Source organism: Triturus cristatus, chromosome 2_2 (genome assembly GCF_964204655.1).
Source record: "Triturus cristatus chromosome 2_2, aTriCri1.1, whole genome shotgun sequence".
Taxonomy (NCBI): domain Eukaryota; kingdom Metazoa; phylum Chordata; class Amphibia; order Caudata; family Salamandridae; genus Triturus; species Triturus cristatus.
Genome location: NC_140582.1, coordinates 1234749510 through 1234771406, shown reverse-complemented (window position 1 = coordinate 1234771406; position 21897 = coordinate 1234749510). Strand labels below are relative to the sequence as shown.

Below are 21897 nucleotides of genomic sequence, written 5' to 3'. Positions count from 1 at the left end.
CGCATCACTCCAAACACACCCCACACTAGGATACACAAGACACAGCATCACTCCAAACACACCCCACACTAGGATACATAAGAGACAGCATCACTCCAAACACACCCCACACTAGGATACATGAGAGACAGCATCACTCCAAACACACCCCACACTAGGATACACAAGAGACAGCATCACTCCAAACACACCCCACACTAGGATACATGAGAGACAGCATCACTCCAAACACACCCCACACTAGGATACACAAGACACAGCATCACTCCAAACACACCCCACACTAGGATACACAAGAGACAGCATCACTCCAAACATCCCCAAACACATCCCACACTAGGATACACAAGAGACAGCATCACTCCAAACATCCCCAAACACATCCCACACTAGGATACATAAGAGACAGCATCACTCCAAACATTCCCAAACACATCCCACACTAGGATACACAAGAGACAGCATCACTCCAAACATCCCCAAACACATCCCACACTAGGATACACAAGAGACAGCATCACTCCAAACACACCCCACACTAGGATACATGAGAGACAGCATCACTCCAAACACACCCCACACTAGGATACACAAGAGACAGCATCACTCCAAACATCCCCAAACACATCCCACACTAGGATACACAAGAGACAGCATCACTCCAAACATCCCCAAACACATCCCACACTAGGATACATAAGAGACAGCATCACTCCAAACATTCCCAAACACATCCTACACTAGGATACAGAAGAGACAGCATCACTCCAAACATTCCCAAACACATCCCACACTAGGATACACAAGAGACAACATCACTCCAAACACATCCCACACTAGGATACATGAGAGACAGCATCACTCCAAACACACCCCACACTAGGATACATGAGAGACAGCATCACTCCAAACACACCCCACACTAGGATACACAAGAGACCGCATCACTCCAAACACACCCCACACTAGGATACACAAGACACAGCATCACTCCAAACACACCCCACACTAGGATACATAAGAGACAGCATCACTCCAAACATTCCCCAACACATCCTACACTAGGATACATAAGAGACAGCATCACTCCAAACACACCCCACACTAGGATACATGAGAGACAGCATCACTCCAAACACACCCCACACTAGGATACATGAGAGACAGCATCACTCCAAACACACCCCACACTAGGATACACAAGAGACAGCATCACTCCAAACACACCCCACACTAGGATACATGAGAGACAGCATCACTCCAAACACACCCCACACTAGGATACACAAGACACAGCATCACTCCAAACACACCCCACACTAGGATACACAAGAGACAGCATCACTCCAAACATCCCCAAACACATCCCACACTAGGATACACAAGAGACAGCATCACTCCAAACATCCCCAAACACATCCCACACTAGGATACATAAGAGACAGCATCACTCCAAACATTCCCAAACACATCCCACACTAGGATACACAAGAGACAGCATCACTCCAAACATCCCCAAACACATCCCACACTAGGATACACAAGAGACAGCATCACTCCAAACACACCCCACACTAGGATACATGAGAGACAGCATCACTCCAAACACACCCCACACTAGGATACACAAGAGACAGCATCACTCCAAACATCCCCAAACACATCCCACACTAGGATACACAAGAGACAGCATCACTCCAAACATCCCCAAACACATCCCACACTAGGATACATAAGAGACAGCATCACTCCAAACATTCCCAAACACATCCTACACTAGGATACAGAAGAGACAGCATCACTCCAAACATTCCCAAACACATCCCACACTAGGATACACAAGAGACAACATCACTCCAAACATTCCCAAACACATCCCACACTAGGATACACAAGAGACAGCATCACGCCAAACATCCCCAAACACATCCCACACTAGGATACAGAAGAGACAGCATCACTCCAAACATTCCCAAACACATCCCACACTAGGATACACAAGAGACAGCATCACTCCAAACATCCCCAAACACATCCCACACTAGGATACACAAGAGACAGCATCACTCCAAACATTCCCAAACACATCCCACAATAGGATACACAAGAGACAGCATCACTCCAAACATTCCCAAACACATCCCACACTAGGATACAGAAGAGACAGCATCACTCCAAACACATCTCACACTAGGATACATAAGAGACAGCATCACTACAAACATTCCCAAACACATCCTACACTAGGATACACAAGAGACAGCAGCATTCCAAACATTCTCAAACACATCCCACAGTAGGATACATAAGAGACAGCATCACTCCAAACATTCCTAAACACATTCCACACTAGGATAAACAAGAGACGGCATCACTCCAAACATTCCCAAACACATCCCACACTAGGATACAGAAGAGAAAGCATCACTCCACATCCCTCTCTAGGATACATAAGAGACGGCATCACTACAAACATTCCCAAACACATCCCACACTAGGATACATAAGAGACGGCATCACTACAAACATTCCCAAACACATCCTACACTAGGATACACAAGAGACAGCATCACTCCAAACACATCCTACACTAGGATACACAAGAGACAGCATCACTCCAAACACATCCCACACTAGGATACAGAAGAGACAGCATCACTCCAAACATTCCCAAACACATCCCACACTAGGATACATAAGAGACAGCATCACTCCAAACATTCCCAAACACATCCCACACTAGGATACACAAGAGACAACATCACTCCAAACATTCCCAAACACATCCCACACTAGGATACATAAGAGACAGCATCACTCCAAACATTCCCAAACACATCCCACACTAGGATACACAAGAGACAACATCACTCCAAACATTCCCAAACACATCCCACACTAGGATACACAAGAGACGGCATCACTCCAAACATTCCCAACACATCCCACACTTGGATACATAAGAGACGGCATCACTCCAAACATTCCATGTGGGGTGTGCTCTCCAATCACATTGTCAGAGCCCCTTTCAGAGGGCAACAGGCCAAGCAGAAGCTACCGGGCCCACCCATAGGTTGGAAGCCTTTTACTTCTGATGTCCGGAGCCCGATCTACTATGGGTCCCGAGCAAAGCAGGAGGTAGATACAGAGGGGTGAACACAGGCTCACAACTCAAAACAGGTTCATTAGCAGCAATAAATGATTGTCCTGTCAAATAATTGCTTATATGAAAAAAAAAGGAGTAATTCTATACAAACACAAAGTAAAATACGGCATACACAAACGAAACACACAGTCCCGAGGTCGGGGCTCTTGTGTAAGACCGCTTAAACCAAGCAACAGTCCTTGTCCTTTCCGGTGGCCCTCTCTGGCATATGGGGTCATCGATCTTACTCCGCAGATGGGCAGCGGCCTGATTGGCACAGCAGTAACGTCCCCTTCATGGCTGACCCCTGACATATGGGGTGGCCGTCTTCACTTCGCACATAAGCTACATCCTGATCAGCATGGCGCTAACCTTCACGGCAGCTCCCTCTAGCATACAGGGTCTCTGACGTCACTTCACACACCGGCTAGAGCCAACCATGGTTAACTTCACAGGGATCACCTTTTACATATTTGGTCGCAGACTTGAACCTGCAAACGGGCGATGCCTCAATCGGTCCAGCAGCTGTTTCCTCACACCAAGCCACAGGTTTCCATTCACCAGAATTCCCCCCACTGTGCCGCACTCCCACCAAACGCTCCTTACTTCCTCACAGGGCACACTGGTCTTGGCAAGCAGGCAGGCACTGATGCTCAGGGGCAGGTGGTATTGGATTTGCATAAGTGATATCATCTCATCCAGCTGGAAGACTGGCAGTTTTCAGCCCCACTACTGGTCACCGACAGAAGTCTTGCATCGCTTCTCCTCCTCACACTGCTCATCTGGCTGCTGGACAGAAGACCATTTTGGGCTCTTGAGCTCCCCGTCTTATAGTCCATTCCCAGACACCAAATGTGATTTAAGGTTTGAATCGCCACTGCCCTGCATCTCTTCTAAAAAGCAGTCTGTCACAGCAGGAGCGACTCCAAATCTGGTGGCCCCAAAATACAGGCCATGGGAGTGGTAGAGGTTCACACCTGCATGTCAGCCACAGTGGTATGTGCGTCAAAAGGTTGACCCATGGCCCCAGCCTATTCTTTATGACTCTTATCAAGCCCATTTCCTTCCTGAGATGTGCCCGGGCCCCTCTCCAGTGACCTATCTCTGAATCAAAGAGCACCCTCTGAAGTGTACCGAAGAGCCTGGCTCTCCTTTCTGTGTGTGTGCCAATCAGCTCCCAGGAATGCAGCAATCCACAAATATGTTTGGGGGGATTCCTTTACTTCCTCATGACCCTCTAGTCAGTCCTTGGTCTCCTAAAATGGAAGGTAGAATCTTCCACGTACTGTACCATTTACAGGCATTCAAACACACAACACATGCACACAACTCACGCATGCTGCACAGCGATGCATACTAACTTGATGTAGACGCAGGGTGTGTTGAGCACACAGCAACGGAACTTTACATGACTGAGCCTGTAGGTCTGACTCTAGCAGCACAGGTAAAAACGCCTGTTCACTTCTACTGCTCTGTACACAGTATGCTGCCACCACCTCGCTCCTGTTACTTGGCAAAGGCAGCGGCCTTTCACCACTATGAGCTTTGGGTGTCCCTCCTGGTCCAACAAGACTGGTCCACATCATGCCACACACAAATAATCTGTGTTCTCCGTGCACTGGAGGAGTTGGAAGCACACGGAAAATACCAGCAGCGTCTCACCAGGCTCCATCCAGCAAGAAGCTAACACGATTAGTGAAAAATAAATTAAGATTTAATTACTAATGAGGAACTGTTAATACTGGATGTGGAAAAAACAGCTAGAGTAGCATACAGTAACTGGAGCGCACCTGCAAGTAACGGAAAAAGGCAAACTGGCAAACATGCAAGTAAGGCAAGAAAATGGCAGCCAGTGGGTTGGTGCTGATAGATGGCTCCAGATGCTGGGGTGTACTTTGGTGACATGTAAGCTAGGTAGATTTCTTGGCCACCTTGACACTAGGCTTCCTTAGGGTCAGTCATGACCCAGAAAACACCAGGCCCAGCATGAAGAAGTAAAGTCAGGCAGTGAAACCCGGGGGTGCGAGCTCTGCTCCCCTAATGATTCATCGGTGCCACTTTCCAAGAAACACTCGCTCTCAGGAGTGAGCCAAGCCCGCAGGGCCGCCTCCGAGATGCCACAGCCGTTCCAGTAATGGTCACCGGTGTATCTTGGAATGGTACCTGTAGCAACCAGTTCAGACCCTTGTCGGGTGTCAGAGGACAGTAAGAGGTGGACCAAACTAATCTAACCTACATAAAACATGGAGAGAGCCCTGAATGCTTCCAGCGATCAAAGGACAGACTAGGGGTGCCCGACAGACCCACCCCACAAGATAGCAGATAGAAGCCAGCAGCAGCACGACCAGAATGTAGATTTCGAAGCTGTACTTAACAACACCGCTTCATTCAGTGGCTCTACGCTACCAGTATGAAGAGTAAGGTTGCATCAATGGTAAATTCCGTACATTGTAGAGGGGTGCTGCTGCTGACTCCACCAGGGCAGGGTGCGTCAGTTACAAACTGTCTCTACTAGTGCAATGTCAATGACCATTTCTATCCAGGCTCTGGGCACTCCACACTTGAGGCACAGCGCCCCCTTCTTCCTAACCAGTGGAGATGACTTTGAGGGTAAACCTAAAACCAGGCACAGCAGAAATCCATGAAAGAAAGAAACTAAAAACAAGAAAACGGGCATACATTAAGAAAACTGAAAAGAGTGTACGAAATAATGCAAATGACAACATTAAATCCATAAATCTGTTTAAACACCAAGCAAGTGGTGCTTTCTCACAACATCCTAATCGAAGCCCTCCAGCACACCAGATCCACCGTGGCCTAAGTGTATGAGCCACTGATGGCTAACAATGAACGATGGGGAAAGAGGTCTGGTGAGCTCAGTGCCACAAATAACCACAGCTGTGGCCACCTTCTCTTGGCCTCCTACAAATCCAAGAGCTGGGCGGCAGGAGGTCGGCGGTGTACATTTTCATCATTGCAACATTATCAGTGATTTACCATCTTTTCAAGACGTGTGGGTTGACTCGCTTCGCAGGCGTGGGGAGTAAGCGGTGTCGTGTGCAGCAAGAGGGCATGCGCTGATGTGGTGTCCGGTCTCTTCGTCCCATTCTGAGCCTTCCGCGACTGATGGAAAACGCACAAAACTAGCACTTGTCACATACCATCCAGCACAGCAGACAGGAGCCCAGTACCATCAACCCAAAACACTATTTTATTTAAAATGTCATATTAAAGTATCTAAAGAAACAGTGAGAAGGACTCCTTCCATTTTCTCAGTGTCGTCAGAGGACAGAGGCTCCCTGTGAACTGCCTGCATGAAATGCTTGCCGCGAAGGGACTGTTTACAGGAAGCCCTCTCTTGGACACATTTCTGGTATGGTGGCATTTGGCACAGCCTACATATGAAAATTAGGGCAACCAGAAAACAGCAAGGCATTCAGTTACAAAACCTCAGAATGTTTTGTTTTTTTAAATGGGGGGTTGGGGGAGAGGGGGTTATAGTGTACCCTATTATTGACGTATTTACCTTTTGCAGAGGAACTACCACCTCCCACCATCACCTAGAAAGCTCCATTTTAACACTTTGTTTCTGCGGTTTCCCATCCTCTCACCTTCTATGCACATAATAACTTGTACTTCCTTCCCACATGGCTGGTGCTGTTCCTTCAAAGGCACACACAGCCTCCTCACCACAGTTCAGTATGGAGAAAAACGTCCCTTTCCTGCCAAAGTGCCCTACCTTTTGTGCATCTAAAGAGCGTCACATGAAACCAAGGAATCCTTATGTTTCTGGGAGCGGCCATCTTATTTTTCTGGAATGCCCCTTTGAAGTCTTTGAATTTAAGTTTTTGATAAGCAAGTCTTTGCACAGTGGTAATGTAAACTGAATTTCTAGTACATCTTGCTGCTAGCAGTAGAGTGGCACCTTTTCAAACATATTCCCTATACGTTCACTGAGTAGAGCAGAGTCGGAGCCTGTCCTGGAGGAGTCCAACGTTTATCCATGGTGTACGAGAAGGCAACCGTGCATTGTGATGTTTTGGACATATGGCACGATGCGTCTGGTTTGCAATGACCTGTGTGAGGATGTAAAGCAGGATGTGCGTTGCAACTTTTACAATGCACCTTGGATCGAATAATAGTGCAATCTTTAAGACTTATATTGGCTCCCACCAGACTCTCAAAGAGACAACATATATTCAGAGCCTTTGACATGTGAATGGCACGAAAGCCAGAGGAGCTAGGGTGAAGTACCAACCAGGAGCGGAATGGTTCTGCAGACCACAATGAAGGGGGCAGCTTTTTAATGCTGCAGACACCTTCCACATGCAAGTGAGACGCACCAGGATGGAAGGGAAGCTGCTTCCTGGCTGTAAAAGGACCATCGTAAGAGGCAGTGAGAAAACACAAGCACCCAACAGAAGATATCCCGTAATAGGAGCTTAGCAAAAGAGGGAATATACAACAGGAGGAACGCTCAACATTCACCTCCGTCTCATGTTACATATGTGGGGATATAGGGTCTGATTACGAGTTTGGAGACAGGGTTACTCCATCACAAACGTGACATCTCTCATCTGCTCAATTACAATTCCATTATATCCTATGGAACATGTGATACAGCAGAGGGTATACCCGTCACGTTTGTGAGGAGCATCCCATCCACCACATCGTAATCATGCCTATGGTGAGCAATATAACTAGCTACAATTCCGAGGACATGTCGCTGACCGAGACGTTGCCTAGAGTTACCGTTGAGGGAAAGCCGTCGGTCTTGTGACATGGGAACTGTAGCCTGTATTTATTATTACAGTACAGACTACTACTACTGTTAAACAATTTAAAAAATCAAGATAATAGCAAAGAGGGCAGAGTTCAGGTGAACTGCAAACGTTTAAAAAAAATGACAATCAAAGAAAAACGAGTGATTGCTGTAAGTAGAGAGGTATAAGAAAAAGAAAGAGGAGAAAAAGTCTTGCCAAACTGAGAAGCTCTAAAGGGTTGTTCAGAGGGGACAAACCCTTATGTTACTATTTAATAATCAATTCTAAGTTCTACAAGTCTGTAGGCGGTTTCCAAAGTGAGTGGGCCACTCGAGCATCTGTGGGTAGTGGGACAATCACCCAACCCTGAAGGTCAAAGAATGAATCCTGCGATGGAGGCTATGGTTAGGAGTATGCCTGAGAGAGGACAAGACACAGATGAAGAGCTGTGTAAGCGACCGATCCAAGATCATGGACCAGAGGACAGATCCAGTCATCAGATGACAGATTCTGGGCATACGTAGAGTACATGGTATTGAACAACGCTTCTTCCAGGGCGTAGGATACTTCGCAAGGAAGTCTCAGTCCTCGAGGAAAATCAATTTACCGAACCAGTTTACTTAAATGTTCTTTGTAGTGCCACAGCTGAGTCACAGTCTGAAATAGAAGCAAAAGATGGTGATAGTAAGTGCTCACATTCAAAACAACTACAGGTGCAGCATAGATCAATGTCAGATATTTGTAAAAGCTGGGGGAACGGTGTGTGTGTGTGTCTGGTGTGTGTGTGTGAGCGAGTGTGTGTGCGCAGATCTGTGTGGTGTGTGTGTGGCGTGTTAAGATGTGTGTGTGGTGAGTGTGAGTGGTGTGTGTGTGAGAGAATATGTGGTGTGTGTATGTGTGTGTATGTACTGCAGATGTGGCAGTTGCACTTCTTTTATACACATAGCACAGAGGCGTCATCAGTTCTTTTACTGTTAATAAGAAATACAATGGTTAGCAATAAAACAATTTAATAATATTGTTACCATAAGTACTATCACATTAAAGAGACACCAGTTGTAAAATATTACGGTATCCCCCTTACATTTTGTCACATGTGTTGGGAGATTGGTTGGGAGGGCGGACCCAAGAGTACAATTTCCAAGAGACCCACTTGGAGAGCTTTTGTCACAAAAAGTTGGAAAAGATTGAGCACAACCACACACATTAGAAGGTATGCAAGGCATGAGCTCACTCTGTGCCTGTTCAACAAACTGGCCACATTCGGTCCAGGTACAAAAACATAGAGCTGCCCACTGCACATCCATGAGGTGTCAACATCCCTGTAACACTGCTCGGGAACAGAAGCACAATTCAAAGAAGGTAACCAAGACACCCGATTATTTGAATTCATTTTCTTTTTGGTCACTAAAAAACATAACGACAGACTTATTCAAGAAAAGTCACATGGCGGGCTAGACCATGCGGATACATTTCTTGTGGCGGTTCTCGCTCACACCCAAAAACGGGAGATTTAAAAAGTGGCCAGTTTTTCCCCCTCAAAAGTATTGTGGTAACCAAAAACGGTTGACTTTGTGTGAGGCTGCGCTTTCTCGAGGCAAAAAAAAAGAGACTGCAGCCCCACGCTGTATGATCGATGAGTGAGCGGGGTCAGCCATGGCAGCTCGGACTTAAAATGCAAAGAAGTACTGGTTTACCACAGGCTTTCACCCAAGCAGGATGTCCACCTACCATAGAATGTATACCCACATAACTGCTGAAGGTGCTGTGTGCAATGCAGATCTTCAGGATGTCCACCTGGGAAAGAATGTATACCCACGTAACTGCTGAAGGTGCTGTGTGCAATGCAGATCTTCAGGATGTCCACCTGGGATAGAATGTATACCCACGCAACTGCTGAAGGTGCTGTGTGCAATGCAGATCTTCAGGATGTCCACCTGGGATAGAATGTATACCCACGTAACTGCTGAAGGTGCTGTGTGCAATGCAGATCTTCAGGATGTCCACCTGGGATAGAATGTATACCCACGTAACTGCTGAAGGTGCTGTGTGCAATGCAGATCTTCAGGATGTCTACCTGGGATAGAATGTATACCCACGTAACTGCTGAAGGTGCTGTGTGCAATGCAGATCTTCAGGATGTGTAACTGGGATAGAATGTATACCACGTAACTGCTGAAACTGCTGTGTGCAATGCAGATCTTCAGGATGTCCACCTGGGATAGAATGTATACCCACGTAACTGCTGAAGGTGCTGTGTTGAATGCAGATCTTCAGGATGTCCACCTGGGATAAAATGTATACCCACGCAACTGCTGAAGGTGCTGTGTGCAATGCAGATCTTCAGGATATCCACCTGGGATAAAATGTATACCCACGCAACTGCTGAAGGTGCTGTGTGCAATGCAGATCTTCAGGATGTCCACCTGGGATAGAATGTATACCCACGTAACTGCTGAAGGTGCTGTGTGCAATGCAGATCTTCAGGATGTCCACCTGGGATAGAATGTATACCCACGTAACTGCTGAAGGTGCTGTGTGCAATGCAGATCTTCAGGATGTCTACCTGGGATAGAATGTATACCCACGTAACTGCTGAAGGTGCTGTGTGCAATGCAGATCTTCAGGATGTGTAACTGGGATAGAATGTATACCACGTAACTGCTGAAACTGCTGTGTGCAATGCAGATCTTCAGGATGTCCACCTGGGATAGAATGTATACCCACGTAACTGCTGAAGGTGCTGTGTTGAATGCAGATCTTCAGGATGTCCACCTGGGATAAAATGTATACCCACGCAACTGCTGAAGGTGCTGTGTGCAATGCAGATCTTCAGGATGTCCACCTGGGATAGAATGTATACCCACGCAACTGCTGAAGGTGCTGTGTGCAATGCAGATCTTCAGGATGTCCACCTGGGATAGAATGTATACCCACGCAACTGCTGAAGGTGCTGTGTTGAATGCAGATCTTCAGGATGTCCACCTGGGATAGAATGTATACCCACGCAGCTGCTGAAGGTGCTGTGTGCAATGCAGATCTTCAGGATGTCCACCTGGGATAGAATGTATATCCACGTAACTGCTGAAACTGCTGTGTGCAATGCAGATCTTCAGGGTGTCCACCTGGGATAGAATGTATACCAACGTAACTGCGGAAGTTGCTGTGTACAAATTTGGCCCAATTTATTGTAATCCCAGACAGGCCCCAAATCAAATAAATTCCTGTATCAGAAAGCCTGAGTTCTCCTGGGGGTGCTTTACATATAGTGTGACATTGTCTGCATACATGGGGACCAACATTGTCCACGGCAAAAACCCCAGCCACCTATGAGAATGGTGTTGTTGTAACCTTCCCGCTAAGAGTTTCATCGCAATAGCAAACACTATAGGTGAGAGGACACACCCGGCAGTTGCACCTCGTCACTGAGACTGGAGCGGAGATCGTGCCATTCAAGCGCAGGTGAGCAACAGGTTCCGCATACAATAAACCAACGAGACGAAGGAACCCAGGACTCAGACCGAGGCACGTCAGCAAAGCAAAAAGGTAAGGGCATTCAAGCGAATCGAACGCCTTGGTGGCGTCAAGAAACACCACCACGGCAGGCAGGGTCGGGTCTATCTCCTGCATCACATCAAAAAAAATACACAGGTTATGTGCGGTCGACCTACCAGGGATGAAACCGGACTGGTTGGGCCGCACGATGGCTGGCAAGAGAGGCAGCAACCGAGAAGAAATACATTTTGCTCAAAGTTTATTGTCAATAGTAATCATTGATAGGGGCTGATACGATTCACATTTGCAAGGATCTTTACCTGGTTTCAGGAAGGTAACAAGCAAAGCCTCGCGAATGCACGTTGGAAGGAGTCCCAGCTCCAGGGACTCAGCAAACATTTTAAGCAGATGGGGGCTAGCCAGGGTGCATATTCCTTGGAAAAGGCCGCTCTAAAGCAATCTAGTCCTGGTGCCATATCGCAGGGCAGAGCATGAATCACCTGCACTATTTCCTCAAGAGTAAAGCGCTCATCCAAGAATCACCAATGGCCATCTTCTAGCCAAACTAATTGAATTGTGTTGAAATGGACCGTGTAGGCTTCGGGGAGCCTAGAATATGCCAAGGTGTAGAGTGAGAAGAAACTAGTCATCGAGCTGCACAGCCTCCATCCCAGTACGGACTTGTGCCTCATCATCCTCTAATTCAACAATGTAATCGCCAGCCCATGGTTTGAGCCAGAGATGTCCAAGGATTTTCCAAGCTATTACGCCCTCCCCACATCTTCTAGACTTCATTTCCTAGAAAATGTACTTCCCTTTGCGCTGCCTCGTCATATTCACAGAGTTTAATTCAAATATCTATAAGAGTGGAGAGATCACCATTTGCATAGTGCTGCTGTTCCAGCTCACGCATCTCAGATTGCAGATCAGCAAGGTCCTTTCACAGCACAAGCAGCACAAGCCAAAATCCTGGCCTGTTTCACCATGCAAACATTTCTGATAACAGCCTTAAAAGCTTCCAAGAGTGTGGAGGGGGCCTGTGAAGATGACATGCTGTGCTCAGAGTAGGCAACTATGGCTTCCCTAATCTCTTTCTGGAATACCTGATTCCTTAGAGCTCCAGCAGGGAAACATCAAGTGAAGGCACACAGGACTGCCTCCGGAGGGCGCAGTACCAAAAGAACTGGGGAGTGATCTGAAAGGCAGGTGGTCATTGCTAAGGATCCATGAGTCAACGTCCTGCGTAGCAAATCAATCATCTCTGCAAGACCGAGTATTGGTCATAGGTGTTATAAAGGTGCCCTATGTGCCTGCCCCATGGCGGGTACACCACAAGTCTGTCAGCTGGGTATGTATCATGATAACACATAGCTGCTCAGCCGCACCAGGATTAGGTTGCCTAGCATTGCTGCACTGATCCAACCTAGCGTCCAAGAACACATTGAAATCTCCCAGTCCATAAAATAGCACGAGGTCCAAGTTTACCAACCAGCCACTAGAGAATGGAGAAAAAGTCAGGACTATCTGGTTCGGGCCATATCCGGAGAGGATGTCCGCATAGGGTACCAGCCAGCAACACATAGGGGCCCCGATTGTCGCACAATACCCGACGAGTAAACCAGGGTAGCCCTTTCAGCACAATAATAGCCATTCCGCAAGCATAATTAGAGTAACAAGCTGCGTAACTATTCCCCAACGACCACACGTGCAGCTGAATCACCCTTGGTAAGGTAAATCTCTTGGAGCAAACATATGGCTACACTGTGGTGCTGCAGATGAACAAAAACGTGCCTCGCTTTGGGCGCATGGTTGAGCCCCAAACATTCCACGTGAAACACCTAATTGCCTTCATGAATAGATGCAACAGTCTAAGTTAGTCTGAGTGCAGAGAACAGGGAGATTAAGGGGGGGATGAAAAATGTAACGCGCAGAACTGTAAATTAGCAACCTCCCAATACACCTCCCTCCACCCACGCTGACCCCTCCTCCCACAACTCAAATCAGGCCAACCAATCATGCCACCGTAAAAACATGGCATGAGCCCAGTGTATGCTCGAGGACCACCTCTTTGTAGCAGGCCTCCCTTCTCGTATCCCGCGCGGGCCCATCCACTGATCACAGAGGTCACCGGGGGATGTGGGGGATGGGCACCCCCACCCACCACATCACATCACAGCCAGGTCTGGGCGTTCACGTCTCCCATGTAGGGTAGCAGGATTCCAGCTCGCCAGCAAGACACCACCCCGCACCAGGCAGGCCGCGTCCACGAGGCAGGCTGAATCACGCCGCTAGCCTTAAAGAAGCACGTATGGGGGTTAAAATGTGCAGTGCTGCAATGTCAAAAATAAAAGTTGCTGCCAACAGCCCTAAAAAAGGGCAGCTCAAACCCCCGTAGATGCACCCCGATACGATGCCCCAAATTAAGTGGACAAGTGCCAGATAACCACCTTCGGCTGGCAGAGTCTCACTATGTGGTGGCCCCTCTTGCTGCTGGGCTCTTGTGCGCCCCCAAACATCACTGTAAAGTTCCTGTACATCAAAACGTCCTCTTCCCTGAAGGGCACATAAAGGCCTTGTCAAACATACTGCCCTGAGTGCCAGAGCACTGGCACAGAGAAGCTCCCTTTGATGATGGCTGGCCGGGATACTTCATAGAGGCAAAATGTGCTCTACTGCAGTTTGAAAAATCTGTGAGTCTTTCCACTTTGGTTTCCAAATCACCGAAAGGAAGTCACTGAACAGATGTCTCCAATGGATAACCATAGACAAATCCATTTCTGCAAAGAACATGTTGGCACAATGAAGTAGATCGCTTACTTTCATGAACATTATACTGAAATATTCCCCACATGAGGCCTGACCAAGAGAACCTGGGAGAAAAAGGACTAAGAAAACTGCCACTCACAGTCTAGGAGTATGCATGAAATCAAAAAGGACTGAGAAGACTGCCAATCGCAGTCTAGGAGTATGCATGAAATCAAAAAGGACTGAGAAGACTGCCAATCGCAGTCTAGGAGTATGCATGAAATCAAAAAGGACTGAGAAGACTGCCAATCGCAGTCTAGGAGTATGCATGAAATCAAAATGGACTGAGAAGACTGCCAATCGCAGTCTAGGAGTATGCATGAAATCAAAAAGGACTGAGAAGACTGCCAATCGCAGTCTAGGAGTATGCATGAAATCAAAAAGGACTGAGAAGACTGCCAATCGCAGTCTAGGAGTATGCATGAAATCAAAAAGGACTAAGAAGACTGCCAATCGCAGTCTAGGAGTATGCATGAAATCAAAATGGACTGAGAAGCATGCCAATCGCAGTCTAGGAGTATGCATGAAATCAAAATGGACTGAGAAGCATGCCAATCGCAGTCTAGGAGTATGCATGAAATCAAAAAGGACTGAGAAGACTCCCAATCGGGTCTAGGAGTATGCATGAAATCAAAAAGGACTGAGAAGTCTGCCAATCGCAGTCTAGGAGTATGCATGAAATCAAAATGGACTGAGAAGACTGCCAATCGCAGTCTAGGAGTATGCATGAAATCAAAATGGACTGAGAAGACTGCCAATCGCAGTCTAGGAGTATGCATGATACACCTTATGAGGAAGGCTAACATTTGCTGTGAAGGGATTCGGAACTCGTTGGAGTGATGACCTTACACAGGGTGGCTAATGTGCCGATGACCTTGTATGAATACATACTTCCCATGAAAGAATGCAGAGTTACTTAACACATGTGCTTAATATGTTCATCTTGTGCAGATAGTAATACAAATAAAAACTGGGAAAAGGAAATACGGAGATGTGAATCCATGTTTCATCACAGACAGAATTGATAGGTCTACTCAAATTGCAATCCCTGTGTCCAGTACTTCCAGACAGGAATATATAAATCTCCGACTGATTATGTATTCAGTTTTGCTTTTTTGGGATATACGAAAATATGAATAGAAAAAAGTCCCCCTTAGTAAACTGAGGGTCCACCGGAGAAACATTTATGCTTCAAATCCCTTCTGAAAAGGTCTGAACAACTATAACATGGTTGCCCCCATTCTGGAAAAAAGAAACAAGGTAAACAAGTAGGGGCTTCCTGGGCATTTTAACAGTGATGATTCACTCAGACACTGACTTTCTCCCATTCATGCTACATTGAACAAGAACTTGTTTCATGGTCGGACGGATGAGGAACTAGCCATCAAACGGTAAGCCCACAACCCTAATGCACGGACACACCTGAAGTATGTCTGGCGTTAGGTATTGAGACTTAAAGTAATACAACATCGGTTATTGCTACCTTGCTGAAAATATGGCACATTACATCTAACAACCAGTTAACAAACAATCTGCTGTGCTTGGGAGATGCAATCTTTGAGGATGTGCAAGTTAAAAATACCTGGGAAAAAGCAGCTTGCTAAATAGCTCAAGTGTTGAGTTGGCACGAGGCAGATGCTGAGTTCCAGTAAAATGTCTTACCTATCACATCAGTCGGCTTCCCCAGTTGCATCTTTACAAGATCGGTGATCCCACATACAGCTCAGTCATTCAATGGAGTCTGAAACTTTTGCCTATTGATTTGACGAGGATAGCATGTCATTCACATGTCTAGCAACAGTCTGACATTTCATCAAGGATTAGGCGCAACGGCTGTACAATTCTGTAGCACAAAATGAGAGCATAGACCAACACTAGTATGGATATACCCATCTTCTTTCTCTTCTAGATGGACCAACATGGGCTAAAGGCAGAAAGAAGTGTTTGATGTAGAAGACAAATGCTTGCTGCTGCTATTGGTTGAGGCCTCTACAAAGGACCTCATATGAGCCAAAAAGAACTTATGGACGTTGGCAGAGTTCGCGGCACAAAGATCCGAGTCCAGGAGGTGTAAGAGACTTCTATTTGTGATGTTAACAGAGGATCAGCATCAAATAAGACATGCGTTTCCAGTCGAAAACTGGACCTTTGAAGGCACCTCTGTGACAACTCTGATTAAATTATAAATATGCTCGGTATCCAACAGTCACTTGACCTTGAACACCAGGGCATCAGAGGTAACTTCTTTGGTCACTGCAGGACCAAATAGTTGGATCCACTGAAGTAGGAGAGACAATTGTCCTAGGTAAAAGGAGACGCTCTTATGGTGCAACCCAGAATGGGTAAGCCAAACATCTAAAATAGGGGTGGGCAGAGAACTCTGCTCCACCAGCGGAGCGGAGTTAGCCATCCACCCCCACCCCCTGGCCCGGTCCCTGCTTCTGAACCCAGCCAGGTCGGGTGAGTCTGCCCTGGCCCCTATGGACCCGCGTCCACAGCGCCCGGCCCCCAGATGGCTTGCAGGACCGGGGGGCTCCCGTACCCCAGGGCCCGCCAGACAGGACTCAAGCCCCGGGCCCGGTCCCAGCTTCCGAACCCTAGCCAGGGCGGGGAGAGCCTCCCCGGGCCCTGATGGACCCCTGTCCTCAGCGCTCGGACCCTCGGCTGGCTTGTAGGACAGGGAGCTCCCGCACCCCGGGGCCCGCGGGACAGTGCTCAAGCCCCGGGATCGGTCCCAGCTTCCAAACCCTAGCCAGGCCAGGGACAGCCTCCCCGGGCCCCGATGGACCCCCTGTCCCCAGCATCTGGACCCTTGGCTGGCTTGCAGGACGGGGGGCTCCTACACCCCGGGGCCAGGCCAGCTGGATGTCAAGCCCTGGGCCTGGTCCCAGCTTCCGAACCATAGCCAGGCTGGGGAGAGCCCAGATGGAGAACAGTCCACAGCACCCGGACCCTCGGCTGGCTTGCAGGACTGGTGGCTCCCTCACCCCGGGGCCCGCTGGATGGAACTCAAGCCCCGGGCCCCGTCCCAGCTTCTGAACCCTAGCCAGGCTGGGGAGAGCCTCCCCGGGCCCCGGTGGACCCCCCTGGGCGGCGTGGGACATCTGCAAGTCGCACCATCTCAGACCGGGCCCAAGCGTCCCTTGCTCAGGGCTTCTACAAGCTCTCCAGGAGCTCCAGCTCCATCTTGGCCCCCCTTTCACGCAGGGCTGACCTCCTGCCACTCCTAGCCCCAGAGACAGTGGGAGCTAGGTAGTCCTCCCTGCTCTGCAGCCGCTCTGCCCTGGCTACTGACTGTCACCCCCCACACCCAGACCCTTGGGCGTCAGGGTGCTGACTCGAGCGGGTGAGAATTCGAATGGCAGGATCTCCTACACAGCAGAGCCTACCGGTGAAGAAAGTGATGTAATCCCTTTTTAGCAGAGAATTCATTCACTGAACAGCATCCCTGCATTAGTCTCCATCACATTGATCTCTACAACATCGAGCGATGATCGAACTAGTTTAACGTCGAGTGACGTGACACTGAATGCTTCTAAGCAAAATTATGTTTTGACGTTGAGTGACACTAGTGGGAATGCTTCAATATCTATAACTTCCCTGAATAGCTGGATTATTTCACCACTGACTCTTCGTGCTTCTAGAAGATAAGTGCATTCCCCTTTGCCAACACTGACACTTTCGATGTTAGGCAGGTGTGGCATGGCTCGAATGGTGGTGCCTATTCCTTTCCTCAACCTTCTCTGCTTTGATCTCTTGCTCTTTCTGTGAGAGTCCTTTGGAGTCATGGAGACATCCTAGTGGAGACAGATGCTTCTCTAGAGACATAATTTCTCTTAACCTGATGCCCTCTTGATCATTGAAGTGGGGGGGTTGGATATTTTGGAGCAGAATCCACCTTTCCTTCATGGAATGAGAGTCGGGACGGCACACCACCGGATGAGAGCCGGATGCTGCTTCCTTCCTATGATAAGAAGGGCACATTACAAATGAGGCCGTCATCCTGACTGTACAAATCTGGCTAGAGAAGACAAATGAAGAGACGCCCGATTTTGTTACACTGTCACAGGAGACATTGGATGAAGATAAACAAGGATGAACTGCACAAAACCCCAAAATGGTCTGAAAACCACACTACACTTAGTGCTCCTGCTGAACATCATGTTGGGCTCTTGAAGCACTAAAGCCGCATCACTTCATTGCAAAGAATCAGCATCATTAATGATATAAAGCACCTTCCTTAGTGCATCACAGGCCAGATTTATTCCTTTAATGAAAAAAAATCCAATGTTAACCCTTTTGCAAACTGTAGCACTGCAGCTGGCCAGAAATAGCTGCTTAAGTATGAACAATTAAAGGGAAAAGGAGGCCTGGTAGGCCAAACATTATCAGAGCTCAGGGAGAATGAATAGGCAGCCTGTGCCTTTAAGGTGTTATGATGTCCCCACTCTCACGGAAAACTGCACCTAATTTGCAATTAAGTTATACGGCTTTAGTGCTTCAAGAGCCCAACATTCAGAGGGGAATTAGACTAAGAGCACAATTAAGATCTTGGTGGATGGGATACTCTGTCACAAACGTGAAGAATTAACCGTCCGCAAAATTACAAGTTCCACAGAATATAATGGAATGGTAATTTGGTGGATGGGACAGTCGTCAGGTTTGTAACAGAGAGAGATTGTAATCAGGCCCTATGATTCAAGACTATAAATAGAAGTAACGTTATCCGCAAGGAGTGCTATTCAGAGGCAGTATTAGAGGGAGCAGGACTGACCGCAGCAGTGAGAGCCTGGCTGAGGCAGTGTCATTGGTTAGCAGTGAAGGAGACCGTGTAGTTGGTTGTTTTAACGAAGGCAGAATGAGTGACAAATAATGGTATTCGTAACACGAGCAATCGCGCAATGAGAGAGGTTAATTGACTGATCAGTAGCAGTGGCTGCCCGATTTATGATAGTGGTTGCACATGGTGGGTAAGGCCATTCCTTTTTATTCCTCAAGAGACTTAGAGCAAGTAAGAAAGGCAGAAAAAGGAGAAAGGAAGAGGCAGCGAAAGACAGGAGAATTGTGGCAACTATATTTAATAGGTATGACAGCATCTGCAAGAGTGAGACCAAGAGACAGGATAAGTAGGGTAGTGCAAGAAAAAAGTACAAAGTTGAATAAAAACTAGAAAGCCTAGTAATTCACACCATAGCATTTGGCTGTAGCTCCGACAAGCTCCCGAGAAGAATTATGGGCCCTTGCACTAACGTTTTCACAAATTAGGCACCGCAATGAAGGCAGGAGAGGTGAGGCAGTATCAATGTTGCTTAGTCCATTTGGTAATTTAAATGATGGCCAGTAGGATAAGCATGGCAAATTAGACAGCATATTAAATAACAAAAAGTACATTTGATGAAATAAAATAAAAATGTAGGTTAGTTACCGCTTTATCTTTCAAGTTGTAGGAATTCCACAAGAACATTCTGAATGCTGGAAAGGTATCTGGTACTGGTTCACTCTGAAAACAAGGAATAAAGTGTAAAAAGCTTTGCTCTGTTCAGTCCCTTCAGGTTTTCAGTTGTGATGCAGCAAACATAAATACACTCATGCTAGCAGCCAGGCACCAGTAAACACCAGTAGTCAGGGAGAGTCCGCCCTGAATGAAACCACTGAGGGCTAGACAGAAGGTATGATTTAGAAAAACCTAAGCAGCTTTTCTGTTCTCTGTGCTACAGTAATCTTTGGGTCCTACAAATCCTAACGAGGGAGTAGAGAAGATATTATCTTGTAAACATGTAATAGGATGGTGTGACCTAAGTGCCTCCCTGCAGAATCTGAAATAACAAGCCGGGCACCATGTGCTCTCAATTTGTATCAAACAAATGGGGTACATTTTCCTGGGGCTTCAGGGAAGATTGCATGTCAAGAAATCACTCATAAGACAACTGTGCTACACAAAGTTCGACAACAAAAATAGTGCCAAGCTAAATATATAAAGGAAAGCATAACTTTATCAATCTTAACGCCTCATCCATGTATCTGTGCATATATATTTGATACTCTGGTACTATACATCAGGGTATAGGAACAGAGAAGAAATGGGTATAGCCTGAACTGCAGATAAGGCACATGACAATATTCAACTCAATGGAAAAAGAAAACCCAACTAGGTGTCTGTGACAAAAAAGTTTGAGAAAGTCAGACAAATAAACTAGACTGGCAAAGTTCCATTTCAATAAACTGTGAAAACCACAAAAATAATTTATGAATATTTTAGTCATAAGAGAGGAAATAGGACAGGTAAGCTAGGAAGAATGTTGAGTCCTCTACAAGAAGAATGAAAGAGGAATGAACTCTTGAAAACGCCATTTGTTAAAGAGTTACCGCAAGACAATAACAGGATCCTGTTCTTCTCAGACAAGTTGTGAAGTGCCGAGCAGAGGAGCTGCAAACGCTGGAGATCAAGGAACCTGCTTGTGCTCCAGGCTCTGCGAAACGGAGACTGCAACACAGTGGACAGACCCACACATGACACAGGGTGGTGCTGCTAGGAGCTTTATGGGAAGAGGGTGCAGCCGACAGACATAGATGAGGCTTTCAAATCGGTCCACTGAGCACCCTGGCGTGGCTTTCTCAGCGGGTGGGTGTTACTGCACACTGTGGTTGTGCAACCGAGGCCGGCTTCTAATCCTCTCAGAGTTTATGAAGTGCGGCTATCACTTCACCAGACAGCAATGAAGACTGACCATACTCCCCTTCTTGGCACCGCGTGTTTGTTACTTACCTTTCATAAAAGTGTTAGGAGTATGTGTTTTATTCAACTGCTTCTCTTGAACAATGCTGAGAATATTATACATTTGTGCGTTTTAAATGGCACAATCTATCTAGTAATAAGAATACAAAGGCGGAAACGAATGCCAAACAGGCAAAATTAAAAGACGAGGAGCTTGGTGAAACAAGGAGAATAAAGCCAATGACTGTCTTCAGGCTGTTTGTTGTACAAGCCAAGGTCATGCTTACAATGAATGCGATGGGAAAGGATCCGTCCCCTAGGGTGGGATGCACGGAGTCGGTAAAGCTGCCACTGTAGGGGCACCTCATGTATAAGAGAAACAGTAAGCAGGAGAGTAGGACTTGTAAAGTAACTACTAATATCAGCCGCAGAAGACAACACTGCAGAGAGCACTGAAAATCCAACACCTAGAAAGCAGCTCACATGTCTCAGCTAAGAATGAACAACAAAAAGAGGCAGCACCTGCGTCTAGACTGCAGAACCACTGGGGCAAAGCCGCCCAACACGTTCCGCAGACACAAGACAACAGTTTAACAGAAATCACACATTTTTACTGCAACGTGGCCAACCAGTGCAGGAGGGTGACTGATGGGTGCACATGAAGGGCATTCCGGTGTGTGGACCTGAGCATCACCAGAGCCTGCCGTGAAGTCCTGGAATAAAACATCTATAGTCTCACACACCGTTCGTCTGATCTCATGAGTGACAAGTTACACACCAAGGGCCTGATTCACAAAGGGCCACCACACTCGTGGCGTAGGCCCCACGCTCATTGGGGAGGCCCCACACTCATGGCGTAGGGCCTGCACTCATTGGGAAGGCCTCACGCTTGTGGCTTACGCCCCGCACTTGTTGGGGAGGCCCGAGCTCATGGCATAGGGCCTGCACTCGTTGGGGAGGCCACGCACTCGTTG

At 47.3% G+C, this 21897-nt stretch overlaps 1 protein-coding gene across 3 annotated transcripts in view; it reads right to left on the bottom strand.

The window, feature by feature from the left end:
* Positions 1–6333: 6333 nt before the first annotated feature.
* The window catches only part of LOC146863473 (uncharacterized), a 336901-nt gene continuing 321337 nt past the window's right edge, over positions 6334–21897 (bottom strand). For all 3 annotated transcript variants that reach the window (XM_085642897.1, XM_085642899.1, XM_085642898.1), the window contains exons 12-13: positions 19634–19708; positions 6334–8565 (exon numbers count right to left, since the gene is read on the bottom strand). In XM_085642897.1, the coding sequence (XP_085499023.1) occupies positions 8512–8565; positions 19634–19708 (129 nt within the window). In that variant the 3' untranslated portion in view covers positions 6334–8511. The remainder of the gene's footprint in view (positions 8566–19633; positions 19709–21897) is intronic.